Genomic DNA, 14,393 nt, shown 5'->3' on the forward strand with positions numbered 1-14,393 from the left:
CTCTGCTGAGAAAAGGCAAAAATTTTTTGGTAGCTTTTTTTTTTTCTTTTCCCCCACCCAGTGAGGACTCCTCTACACCCTACTTCAACTTGTCTCTATATGGCAGCTATCTGGGTGTTTCCTCAGCTTTGCACTTGAGTGCCCTACTCAGACCCTACTGGGCGTCCTGGGGCTAGTCTGGCAGTGACCTTCGGGCACGGATTTCTCCTCTTGGCCTTTTCCAAACCCAATACTGGTAAGTTTATTGCTTTTCAGGTTCAGAGCTGGTGGCATTGTCTCAGTGCTTGCCTGGTTTCTGAAGATTCGCTTTGAGTAGGCAGATCAGGCCGTGCAATAGCATAGCAATATTTGTTCTTTCCACCACTGAGCACAGTTTTGCTGTGGAAAGGGTTCATGATGAGGGACAGACATCCACTACTGGGAGGCATGTTGCGCAGGCTCTGTGCTTATTCACTGTAGGCGTATCACCCACTTCTGCTCTGGTCCATTGCCATTACCCATTTGCAGCGACCTTGGTCACCTCCAGCCTTTAAACCCTGGTCAGCCACCATCGCTTGGATTTGTGAGTTCATGGGGCCTTGCTTTGTACCCTGTGGTTAGTTGAATATTACTACTGTGCAGCTGCAACAGGCCTTTCTAGGCAACAGGTGATTCCAGCACAAACTGACTGATGAGGGTATGTATTCTGTACCCTCTGAAGGCACTAACATTTGAAATCTGGAGACCTTATAGTTATTGGGTCTACATCATTGGAGTCCCCCTTTGCTCTGTTGGGTGATGTGAAGTCCTCTGTTTACAGTCACACAAGACTGCATGGCCAGTTCCTCACAGATGCTGACTGCAGAGGCTCTAAGGGTGCTACCACATCTTCTTTTGCAGAATCTAATCTCCATGCGGTCCTAGAAGAGCATGGGCCCACTGTCACTGTGACCATCTGAGTCCCCACAGTCTCTCCCTGAAGACTGTTTTTGAGGAACTGCAGTTTTCACCATTACTTCATATGTACAAGAGACCACTTTAGTCCTTATTGATGCTGTCCACTCTGCATATGGAGAATCTGCCTGCTTTCTCCAGCTTTGGGTCATCAGAGTCAGTCCCTATGGCTGCAAAGCACTTTCAATTGTACCCACTATGTAGACTTAAGCACTCCTAAGAGTCTTTGACTCCACCAAAGCATGTGCTGGTTCTGTTGCCATTTGAGATACAGGAATGTGTGTAAATCTGACAAGCCAGCTGCTGTACAGCTGCCCACTTGATTCTACGCACCCTGGTACATTCAATCTGTGCTTAATTAGCATCAATGAGGAGAGATCAGTAATCTCAGAGAACCTGCCACAACAAAATCGCATAAAAGGTTTTTTTGTTCCCCTATGTGCAATTAAAAAAAAAAAATGAATAATACACTTAAACTCCAGGGCAGATGTTCTGGGCTGGCTTACAGATTTTTTTTTTTTAGGAGTGTAAACCAACCTCCTAGGTGACAGTATAACTTGCCAGTATGAGTTCCTTCAATGGACTCCAAGAAAAAGATTTTATGGTAAGTACAAAAATATTTTTATACTCGTAAAATTATTTTCTTGGATTCTATTGAGGGACACAACATTAACTGTTGGTTATACAGCAGTAGTGGCCACTGGTAAACAAAGACAATGAAGGCCAGCTCAAGATAGCCCTTTTCCTATCAGAATGCCTGTTTGTCGCAAGCAATACTAAGAGCATGATCATAAAACTCCAATAGGTGGGACGTGTCCCACAATGGACCTTCAGAAAAGCGTTTTATGGTTAGCACAATTTTTTTTTTATTCATTGAGTGACACTGGAAGTAATTAACTGTTGGAATGTCCAAATACAACACAGAAACTGGGGTCTGCCTGCTGCTCGGCTAGATGACTGAAGTACTTTATGACCAAAAATCGCATGGCATTGGCATCATATGAGTCCTGAACAACCACCTGTTATATGAAAATGGAAAAAAAGACCAGGTCTCAGCCTTGCAAACCTGGAAACAGTATCCTTACGCTGAAAAACCCAAGAGGGGTACAAGATTGTGGTAGAGCTGGTCTTGAAAGGAAAAGGAGAACCGTCCTTTCCTGGAGACCATAAGTTTAGCTATTGGTCTGTCTGAGCCACCGAGAAAGTGGAATGAGGAGTCAGTTTGCATATATGGGGACTATCTAGACTCAGTCAGTCTTTCTTAAAGCAGCAGTGGTTGACTTTCTCAGCCCCAATTACATCCAAACAATGAAAGTATATCTCCCGATGAGCTGGAGAGAGAATAAATAACAATGTCCTGGATGAGGTGAAAGGTTCTAACTACCTTAGGAAGGAAGTGGTGGATTAATGCAAGACAGGAAAGAGTTCTTTCCAGGTTGACAACCAGTTCAGAAACTTTTGTTTTCTAAATAGTGCAGCGCTGTGTCTCATTAAATAATATGCATACAAAATTTATATTAAACATTTCATGATCAAAAAATATTTTAAATTAAAAAATGAAAATGTGAAAAAAAAAAACAACAGTTCATCTGTGTCAATGCTTCCAAAACAGTCACCGCTGTGTGTGTTCGTCCACAAAAGGACCAATATCCAGTGCACACCTCCACCAGCTAAAGTGCCTGCTCACCTCAAAGATGAATGTAAAAGCATAGACAAATCACTCCTCGTGTCCACCACAATGGATCAACTTTAACTCTCCAATGGTAATGCTACAGTCTCCAGACTGCTCCTCTGTGTGGCTTATCAGCGTTTGTATTGCCGTCAGACAACCCTTCCTTCAATTTCTCAGGTGCTCAATCACGCTATTACTTCCGTAGGTTATAGACACGAAACAACAAACACAAGTGCCATAGTTTACTCTGTTTTACAAGATAAAAACTTTAAAACAGCATGTCTCAAATCATCACTTCATTCACCGCAAATATACACTTGCGAAGTTTCACAGATTCAGCTTCTCCCCTCTAAACGCGTGTCGGCATCTCATTGGCCTTCATAAGTGAGTTGAGTCAGTTCAGACACTTGCCTCACAGAAGCAATGACTATAAAACACATTATGTGTAAGAGTCGAGAGAGCAACATCCCCAATAGCTTCATAGGGTGACTTTTGAACATCTAAAAGAACCAAATCTAGATCTCGGAAACCCCCTGAACAAGGTTTTGATCAGGGAATGGGAAGCCAATGGTCACTGGAGTAATACAGCAAGCGCAGAGAATGTTAGTCCAACCCCACCTGTAAAAAGGAAAGAATTCATTCCACTGAGAATTTCCTGGGGTGAAACTTCTCACCTCGCACCACACTAAGTATCCAATCCACATATGGTGATTAGACCTTTCAAGAAGTAGATGGATTCAGAGATTCCCTTGTCCCTCAGAACCTGGGCTTCAACAGCCATGCTAATAAAACCAGCAACCATGAAGCAGGATGGCAAATCGATCCTTGAGCCAAATGATCTGGAAAAGCCCAAAGAGCAGCTACCAGTAGTTTTGGCCAATACAGAACTTTGAGAATCACCAGTCTGCCTCCCATCTCAATCCTGAGAAACAAACCAGGAAGAAGTTTCAGGGAAGACAGGTGTAGGATCAGGTTGTACTATCTACTGCCTCTGCTAGAGTCTCCCTGTACCTGGAAACAAACCTAACCAGTTTATGGCTGAATCTGGAGACCAGGATTCACAGACCGTTTGTAAAATCCCAGATTTTTACATCCGTCTGTGAATGTCTGATACGGATATGCATGCACAGATGTAAAAATCATGGATTTTACAAACTATCTGAATTTACTGATTGGCAACCCTGGTCCATAGCCATTGTCCCCCACCTGTGACACAACTGCTAGAACACCTCTGGTTGTAGGGACTGCTCCACTACCATCGTGTTGTCAGACTACATCTAGCCAGTCTAGCACTGCAGCGATACCCAAATCATCTGAAGCTCCAGGATGTTGATTGGAAAAAGGTTCCTTCAGCGTCCAATTTCCCTGCTAATGTGCAGTATATTTTAGCTGCAGGTTCTACAGCCAACCTTTTAGCCAGAAAAGTTCTCATGTGAACTGACAGGCCAATCTTGACAGACCTGAGACCTGACAACCTCCAGCAACCTGTCAGCACTGTAGTTCTGAGCTATGGCCATTTGTTGCAAACATTTTATAACCAAGGGATTAATGGCAATAGTAACTAAATTCCTTCTGATAGCTTAAGACCAGTCCATATCTGACAAATAAAGGTCACAGCTTAAACAGGATGCACAACTTGGCCTGCCAGAGATGACAAAGTTCTAGAGAGGGCCTCTAGCTGTCCATCGGCGAAGATGAGTGCAAATGCCACCAAAATGGTGGTCAATGCAAGGCAGGACACTGCCTAATCCACAAAGAAGGCAGACCACTTTTTTACCAAACCCCTCCTTAAATGGTTACAGGGCCTACAAAAATTTGGAAGGAACAGTCATCCTGCTTGAATGTTTCCAGTCTCCATAAATGTAAGACTTGGAATGGCAGATGCAACAGGAATGTTTTAGTAGGCTTAGGAGCTCCAAAAGATGGAAGAGTGCTGGTAGACACAACAGACTAATCCTCCAGCGTCAATGTGGTGCCTATCACATCAACGAAAGCCGTAATGGAAATAGACTGATTTTTCAGAAGCAGCTTTGCCTGGCAAGGACTGGAGAGTCTAGACATAGTCTCAGCAGTTGATGGCTCAGAAGCTTCCAAAACTGCTGGTAGATCGGTGGTAGAATCTGACAGGGAAAGAGCGGAAGCAAGCTTATGGCTCCTCCATTCAGAGTCGATAAACCATAGTGTTGCAACACTTCAGTAAAACCCTCCCCAAGACAGAGTTAGTAGCTATGCCTGAGAGGGCTAGGGTAAACTTGGATGAGGATCTAGGGACAAAGGGCACACAGATTTCAGGCTGCCATGGGCTTGCTGTAGGTAGAACTGGGGTCATTTTTGGAATGTGAGCTGAAGGCACTCGGTACAGGACTGTCTATAATCAGACATGTTGCAACCATGTAGTGGTAGGACAACTTAGTGTATGATGAGGCAAGACCCCCAGGTACCACGCAGCTTTTACAAAAAAAACAGGAGCAGCAACAGGGAGCACATGACCCTCTACGCAGCGGATGAGGTCGGCCTTGGTCACTCAGAATTAACCTCTTCCTTAGAGAAGTGATAAAAAGCGTGAATTTAAAAGGCTGCCAGTGGAGCTTAGCCTACTTGCATAGAGCGAGTTTTTTAGACATGTGGTGACATTGCCAATGACTGGGAACTGCTCTGCAGCTTTTTATCAGAATGTCTGGAAAGAGCAGAACCCAATACCCGAAGGTCACTTCCAGGCTAACCCCGCAATGTCTAGTGGGTTCCAGGTACAACAGTCTATAGATATGTTGAGGTAAGACCTGTACAGATAGCTGCATAATGAAGTCTAATCTCAATAAGTATGTAAAGAAAAGTATTGATTGGAATAAAAATAGTACTAGCAAAAAAAATTGTATGACTTTTTCCAGCAGAGCTGAAGTCATTCATTCTCCTAAGACATGCTGGATATCCTGGGCTACAATTCTTTGTTTGCCTGTGTCCAAACCTGTGGGCAGTAATTTATGGCTTCCTGTGTCCCTCAATGGTAGCTGGAATATTAGAGGCTATAAATGCAGTGTTTCCTAACCAGTAGTATATGTTGTTCAGAGGGTACATCTGACAGGTTCAAGATTTGTTTCTGCTTGCTATTTTTCAAATTTTATACAGATTTAAATCAGCATTTTTAGCTGTTAAGGGGTATTTTAAAAACATTTTTACACTGGGTGTACAGGCATTAAATTCACACACATCAAAAGATACATGAGAAAAGATGATCTACAACAGGTGGTATTTGCAAACACTGTCTCAAAGGGGTTCATAGTTTAACAAAGTTCAGAAACACATAATGTACGATACATTATATTTCTAGAAATTGTTTATGGAATTAATGCCATTTCAGTTGTCTGCTTAGAGTGCCTTGGCGAATCATAACTGCAGCAACCTTTAAAGCATAGAATATTGTATAAAATGTAATGTCATACTATAATACTGTTGTAATTGTAACACACGTATGATGTGCTGTTCTTTAAATGGCTACGTTTTTATTGTTAAAGCAAACCAGTCAGAATCCTGGCCAGTGTGCTGTGTATTCAGGTTAAGGCTGACTATTCATGTTCAATTCTCGTGTACAATTTTTCTTTAGGTTTACAAAAAATATATAATATGAGATCAAAACGAAATAACTTTCAATTGTATCCAATTAGGTGGGCCTTTGCATTCATAGTATAAGGTAAATCTAAGGGAAAATTGTTCAAGAAAATTAAACCTGTATGGCCAGCTTCAAGTCATCCTCTGCCTGGGAATGGGGGTAGAGGAATTAAGGTGTAATACTTAACTTATTCCTTACCTTGGCAGAATTCCTCCATGCTGTGCAATTGGTCCCCCCGAAGCCTATTCGCTAAGGTTCTCCGGCTGGTAGTCGCACATTGACGTGATCAAGTACAACGCAGGTCAAATAGTACTGCATTGTACACCAGGTCCCACCCACCGCCTGTAGCGGTGCCCCTTGACTTCATGAAAATTTAACCTTTGCACTGCAGGGGGCACTACAGGCTATTCTTTGTCCTGGAGTTCTGATTTAAAGTATTTGTAAACCAAAAAAAAAAAAATCCATGTTGCTGGCTCTTTAATGTCCCTATTTTTTATTTCAGGCTGCCAGTGTTCTCGAATACCTGGTTGATCCTATCTGCACTTCTTCTGCTAAGAGTAATCTGACCTTGCAAGCATGGCTGCTGATCCATGCTGGCGTGGTCAGTTTGTCTTGTGTCATCCTACTGTTTATACAGGCACGCTGTGCTCTTGCACCTTCCGTAGTCGTTACAAAGCCGTGTCCCCTTGCCTTCCCGTTCCTCTTGGGTGAAGTTCCGCTTTAAGTTCACAACTACTTTAAGTCTTGGATGCAGTTAGGCAAATAAAGCTGACTTTAGAAGATTTTGAGTTTTTTTGCTTTTCTGGCCTTGGAGTTAAATGCATTTAATGCCAGTTACATAATTGCCCAGAATCATCATGAGGTAGACTCTCCTGTGTGCAGCTTACTTTTCATACATGTGGCTGGAATGCTACAGCAGCTTTTTGTATAGGAGGCATCAGCAGAGGGACTGGGTTGCACCTTTGCACATTAAGCACTTGTGTATTTTACAGGTTAAGAAGAATCTGACTGGTTCTCTTTAAATAGTTTTCTGAAAAACATGTACATATAACTCTTTGTAAACCTGATGTATATAAAGTTTTAATTCTCTAATAAAAGGTAGGTGGAAAATGGCATTCTTAAGCTTTGCCATCTGTTTGTAAAGTCATGTAAACATGCAATAAATACTCTTACTTCTACCATTATATTGCATATTGTCAGGTATGTCTTAAATTTCCGTGAAGAGGTGTGTGTGCTTTTAATGCAAAGCAAAAAGCTCTGAAATGTCAAGTCTAGGGCAGAAAACTATACAGCCATTCAGATCACATATGTTTTGTAGCTCGCACTTTATAGGCAGTGATGATGTCCAGTAGTTTATGGGAATATAGCTGGATACACTAGTGTTCATTGTAGTCTTTTCCTCTTCACTGGATAAGCTGTGCTGACATCCACCTGGTTGAGATAGTCAACTGCCCATTGTTTTAGTTCAACTGGGATCCTGTACATGGAAAAAAATATTAAACTTTATATCTTAATTATACAGTACAGGACACATGCACCTTATTCCTACACCATGGTGTTGATTTACTAAAGGCAAATTGTAAAGGCGGTTGCACTCATGTTTCCCAGGGCTTAGTGTGAAACTGCTGTTTTCTGTCATTAAGCGCTTGCCGACCAGTTGCCGCAGTTATACTGTGGCAGGTTAGCTCAGCTGCGCTAATCGCCATAGGTGTACATCAGGTCGTACACGGCGATCTGTGGGCGCGCGCTGATTGACCAGCAGGGGAGCCAATCAGCGGGTCCAGCAGACTATGTCCGCTGGCCGCTCGGAATCATTCCCCGCAGAGACAGAATGGGGACCTGCCAAAGTAAACAAGGCAGTTCTGCGTTCTGTCAGGGGATAACGCAGAGATCCTGTCTTTCTGCTATGCAGGAAGACGGATCTGTGCGTTGTCCCAGGCAGTCCATCCCCCCACACAGTTAGAAACACGCTTAACCCCGTGATCGCCCCTGATGTTAACCCCTTCCGTGCAAGTTAGTATAATGTCAGTGCATATTTTTAGCACTGATCACTGTAATGTCACTGGTTCCAAAAAAGTGTAAAAAAATGTCAGGTGTCTGATCTGTCCGCCGCAATGTTGTAGTCCTGCTACAAATTGCTGATTACCGCCATTACTAGTAAAAATAAATATCTATTTTGTAGACGCTATACTGTAACTTATGTGCAAACCAGAGCTACACGATTCTGGCCAAAATGGGAATCACAATTTTTTTGCTTAGAATAAAAAGATTACGATTCTCGTGACGTAAAATCTTTCACATTATGCAAAAAAAAAAAATGGGCTAACTTTACTGGTTAGTTTTTTTTTTTTTTTTTTTTAATTTATTAAAGTCATTTTTTCAAAAGAAATTGCATTTGAAAGACAGCTGCGCAAATACACCATTTTATTCTCTAGGGTGTCTACTAAAAAAATATATATATAATGTTTGGGGGTTCTAAGTAATTTTCTAGCAAAAAATACAGATTTTTACTTGTCAAAAAAAAATGATTTTAACTTGAAACCAACAATAGCAGAAAAAGGTTTAGTGTTTAAGTGGTTAAACTTTTTTCACTTAGTCTATTCCATTGACAAATTGTTACAATGTTTATACTTAAGTTCACTGATAAAGAACGTTTTGATTATTGGCAGACTTCCTTTCTTTTAAGGGTTGTGGCTTCAGAAGAGCAGAGAGAATTCTTTGCATAGAATGAATTGTGAAACACTTTAGTCAAGATCGTGATAACGATTCTTAACAATTAATTGTGCAGCTCTAGTGCAAACCAATCAATATACGCTTATTGTGTTTTTGTTTTTTTTTACCAAAAATATGTAACAGAATACAAATTGGCCTAAATTGATGAAGAGATTTTTAAACATTTTTATTGGGTGTGTTTTATAGCAGAAAATAAAAAAAATATATATATTTTTTTTTTTAATTGACGGTCTTTTTTGTTTATAGCTCAAAAATAAAAACTGCAGTGGTGATCAAATACCACCAAAGGGAAAGCTCTATTTCTGCGAAAAAAAGGACATCAATTTAATTTGGGTACAGTGTCGCATGACCATGCAATTGTCAGCTAAAGTAACGCAGTGCCGTATCGCAAAAAATTGTCTGGTCATTAAAGGGGCAAATCCTTCTGGGGCTGAAGTGGTTAAATCATATGTAAGCAAAAATGGTTTGTTTTTTTAATGTACCTTGCAACTGATTGGGTATTCTTTAAAAAAAAATGAAGCTTCACAAAATTTACTAAGCTCAGGGAAAAATAATTGCACAGACAATTTGCCTTTAATAGATCAATCCCCTTCAGTTATAGGCTCGTACCTTCAAGTGGTTGAGCTTTTGAGGACATGCCTCCCTATAACCCTAACCCACTCCGTGAGTCCTCCGTTTTGTGCTAGTGTCTGTAGGTGATTTACCTCTTCTTCCCAGGGAGAAATCTGCTTCACTAGTGCTATACAGGTGCAGGGCCATGATCCTTCAATAACAGAACCCAGTCCATACAGACCCCCCTCAGGGATATGCCCACTGTTGACAGTGTATACAGTCCAGATTCGTGGACAGGTAAGACAGGGTCATGCTGTATCTCTGACCATTACTGTCTAAAATTGGGCTATGTTTGGAACGTAGCCACTTCAGCTCCAGAAGATTTTACCCCCGTGATGACCAGGCCATTTTTTACTATTTAGCACAGCTCTAATTTAACTGGTAATTGCGTGGTCATGCAATGTTGTACCAAAACAAAATGTATATTGTTTTTTTTTTCACACAAATAGAGCTTTCTTTTGGTGGTATTTAATCACAACTGTGTTTTTTGTTTTTTATTCTTTAAACAAAAGAAGACCGAAAATTAAAAAATAAAAACTCTATTTTTTAAACTACTAATGGAGGTGATCATCGACTTATAATTGGACTGCGATAGTGGGGAACTGACTAACTGCCACTGACATCACCAGTGACACTAATATAATGATCAGTGCTAATAAGTGACACTGTCACTGTACTAATGACATTGGCTGGGAAAGAGGTTAACATCTAGGGCGATCAAGGGGTTAAATTTGAGGTGTTGCATCACACCACTGGTCACACACTTTAACACCACTTCTGCCTAGGGCCCTTATAGGGTATTCAGGCGCTTCCTCGCACCCTTTTGCCATAAGGATTCCTTGCAGAGCGGTCTACCCCTGGGTTACCACTTACTCCTACTGGACTCTTACTTCATGAGTATGCCACATAGGAATACCCTCACTTGTAGCTCTGCCAAAGGCTCGTACAACGCTCGCTTGAACCGGAGCAGGAAGTGGTCTTAACACCGGTTTCCCCAGCCAATTCTAGTTCTGTTTCAAGCCTGCAACTTGCAAGCAGCTTGACAAAAGCTGAATTTTCTGCAATTCCTCAGTCAGATTACAGCTTTAATGCAGCCATGTATATCTAGAGCTCCAAAAACACTCCTGCCCCTTTTACCACCCCTACTTCTCTGGTCCTAGAGGCTGTTGAGATGTTGTTGGAAGCTGTAGAAGCTTTCTCTCCCCTGTTTCTCTGATTGTGTGGTTGCAGACCAATTACAACTTTTCTCTGCTCTTCTCTTTTGTGTAGATGCCCTGGAACATGTCATAACATAAATATCCAGAATGGCTCTAATTTCTGTTCATGTGTGCAGAATCCTCTGGCTAAATGCTTGGACAGCAGAAGCTGCCCCTAAGAGGTGCCTAATACGTATGCCTGTTTAAGGAAGAAGTCTCTTTGGTGAGGCGCTTGACTAATTCACATAAGAAGTCACAAATGGAAAAGTTTTACTTCCCCAGAGAAAAGCTCTTCAAAATTAGAACATCTTTTTTTTCGGCCCAAGGCTTGGCCCAAAAAGACCCCAAAGCCCCTTTCACAATAAAGGAGCGTTCTCCAAGAGTGAAGGTATATCTGTTGCATATCTGTAGGTCCCAGATCTGTGGGTTCACTTGGTGGTTTGAAAAAGGATACAAGATAAGAGTTTGAAAACTCTAGGCCTCACATTTCTTCTTTCAAATCATCCAACTGCCCAAGGACAGTTAGATTTGCAGAATGCTCTGAACCACCACTTGTCCCAGGGAGTTGTTGTGCCAGTGCCGCCACAAGGCAGGTTCAAAGGTTTTGCCTCAAACCTGTTTATGATACTAAATCCCAGCAGGACTCATCCTATACTGGACTTAACCTCCCTGGCGGTTTTCCCGAGTGTGGCTCGGGGTTAAAATTCAGGACAATTAGCGGTAACCCCGAGCCACACTCGGGATTACATCGCAGGATCCTGGTGTGGCTTTACTTACCTTGTCCCCGGGATCCTGCGATGTCCCCCGCTGTGTCTGCGAGCTCCGTCCTCCTCCGAAGCCTCTCCGTGCCAGGCTCCGTTCCCTGCGAGCACACATACAGATTACAGTACTGTATGAAATTATTTCACATCCCTTTTGTCCCCAGTGCTTTGTCCTATGCCCTGCATGCAGTTTTATGTTATATATACTGTTCTTTCTGTCTGGAAACTGGAGATTGTCCATAGCAACCAAAAAGTGTCCCTTTACATCAAAAGTGGCTTTAGACCAGCTAGAAAACAGCGATAGTAAATTAGAACACTTGAGCGATAGTGAATCGTGGGGAAATTTATTTTATTAATTTTTTTTTTTTTTTTTTAATTATTTATTTTTATTTATTATATTATAATTTATATTTTTGTGTTTCAAACTTTATCATACCCGGGATATCTACTAGACTCTTGTTTGGACAGATTTAAGTGTGTTATTGTTAAGAATTACAGACCTACAATATAAAACTCCAAATTTCCATGCAAAATAATGGTACCGCTTTCAGCACCTAAAATCCGAAATAATCATACCGCCAGGGAGGTTAAAATCCCTCAATAAATTCATTTGAATTTCAAAATGTCACATGGAGTCAGGAAGGCCAGTAACTTCCTCTCTCAGACAAGTAGACTACATGGAATCTGTGAACATCACAGATGCCTGTCTACATATTCCTATGTACCCACCTTATCAGCAATTTCTATGGCTAGCAGTGCCAGGCAACTACTTTCTGATTTGTTGCACCACTCTTAGGCCTATCCTCTGCTCCCAGGATGTTCACAAAGTTTTAATGCCCTTCTTAGAACTCCGGGCATCCAAGTCACAGGCTAAATCACCTTCTCTTAAAGGATGCATGTTGCAGCTCTCAGAAAATTACCACAAGACACTTCAGTTGCTGCAGGCCTTTGGATGGTTGCTAAATTTCAACCATACTGCTCTCCAGGCTTCCCCTCTCCTGGAATACTTGTGACTGATCCAAACACATCCAAAGCAAAAGTCCTCGTTCCAAAAAAAAAAAAAGATTTCTCTAAGAGCTCATGCTTGACAATAGCAATCCAAGAGAAATCCCACAGTAAGATTGGCCAAGAGAGCTCTAGGCCTGATGGTCACCTTCTTCAAGACAGCACATTTCACCTAATTGAATTCAAGAACTCTCAAACAAATCATATCTTAATCATACAGCACAGGACAACGGGAACTTATTCATACACCATAGATTATAGGCTCCCACCTTCATGTGATTGAACACTGGTGAGCTTTTGAGGACTTGCTCCCCCTATAACCCAACTCTACTCTGTCAGTCCTCGGTTTTGTTCTAGTGCCTGTAGGTGATAAACCTCTTCTTATTCCCAGAGAAACCAATTTCACTACTTTATTTTCTTTAATTATTTTTCTAACATTCTTCAGTCAACCTCACTGTCTACAGAAGCAATGTATCTGGATCGGTACAACCTTGGGAATAGTACCCGGATCCTACGCTGTGGGGATAGCCTGTAATGTTGCTTTGGGCACTGGATCCTGTGTGAGGCACTCACCTTGGAACTTGGCTGCATTAAGTTAGCTGATAGGTACTATAATACAGGTGCAGGACTGTGGTCCATCACAATGGAACCCAGTCCCTGGAGACTCCTTTGGGGGGTATACCCACCGTGACAGGCGAATTCTGGACTTTATACACAGTCCAGTGTCATGTACAGGTAAGACAGTGTCACCCTGTATTAACTGTTGCTGTGTAAAACAAGGCATGTTTGGAATGCATTTTAGGGTTGGCATTAAAATTTTCGGCAGGGAATGGCAGTGTGATGACAGACTGTTGGCCTAAAATCCGACCATTAGCACGCTCCATCAGACAATTGTCCAACTTTCCGCCAACAAATGGATGGCAGGCTAGTAAATTTTTCAGCGGACAATGGCCTGTTGTCAGACTTTCATATCGTGTGTACCCAAGTTTGTCACACAAAAGTCCAAAGTACAAACACGCGTGCATCGGAATCAATGCTCACCAAACATGACATTAGCAGAAGGTGCCCAAAGGGTGGCGCTCAAGAGCTGAAATTCCATGTAGTGCGTCACTACGTTCGTATTTGTTGGCCGACATTTGTGTACTGTTTGTATGCAAGACAAGTTCCTGGTACACACCCTTCGGACAAAAGTCTGACGCTTTGTTGGCCAACAATCTGATTGTGTGTACGAGGCTTTAGAGTTTAGTCTTAGGATAAAGAACCTTGTCATCCACTTATCTCCCAGATTCAACTAGAGAGGACTTTGCAGGAGAACATCCTCACTTGTACCTATGTGTCAAAAACTATGAAATCAGACCGAGACAGAAATACAGTTAAATCACACTTGTTTAATAATAAAAGTAAAAATTAGAACAAATGTAGTCAAAACAAAGCCAAAGTTCAGTAACCGGAACGGATAGTCAGCCAAGCCAGAAGTCAGGTATCAAAGTAGTGGAACAGCAAGCAGGATCCGGAGCCAGAAGAGATGTCAACAGGGATGTCAGCAAGGCCAGTCTTTAAACAGGAATGCAGGAGAAGTTTCTTGTGATGTTGACCAAGGCGAATGCAGAGCTCCTCTGGACTGGATGGCTTAAGTAGGCAGGACTGACGAGCAGGATATTAACAACAGCTGAGTAACTGTGGAGAGAGATGGGAGCTGGCAATTAGCTGACAGCTAAGCGGCCAGCTCAGAGAAGGAAGGGCTGAGCCCAGTCCTGACACTATGGTAGAGACCAAGCAAAAGGGAACCAAGACAAAGCAGCAGGCAAATGTTCACTTGCCAAAGGCCTACTTGACACTGGTTTGGTACAGTGTTAAAGTGTATGTAAAGTCAC

The 14,393-nt window shown here is 42.0% G+C and overlaps 1 protein-coding gene across 1 annotated transcript in view; it reads right to left on the bottom strand.

Moving 5' to 3' along the window:
- Nucleotides 1-5,543: 5,543 nt before the first annotated feature.
- LOC141145559 (uncharacterized) overlaps nucleotides 5,544-14,393 on the bottom strand; it is a 382,628-nt gene continuing 373,778 nt past the window's right edge. Inside the window, exon 9 of the mRNA XM_073632353.1 lies at nucleotides 5,544-7,689. Within this exon, the coding sequence (XP_073488454.1) occupies nucleotides 7,596-7,689 (94 nt within the window). The 3' untranslated portion in view covers nucleotides 5,544-7,595. The remainder of the gene's footprint in view (nucleotides 7,690-14,393) is intronic.

This window comes from Aquarana catesbeiana, linkage group LG01 (assembly GCF_042186555.1).
Source record: "Aquarana catesbeiana isolate 2022-GZ linkage group LG01, ASM4218655v1, whole genome shotgun sequence".
Taxonomy (NCBI): Eukaryota; Metazoa; Chordata; class Amphibia; order Anura; family Ranidae; genus Aquarana; species Aquarana catesbeiana.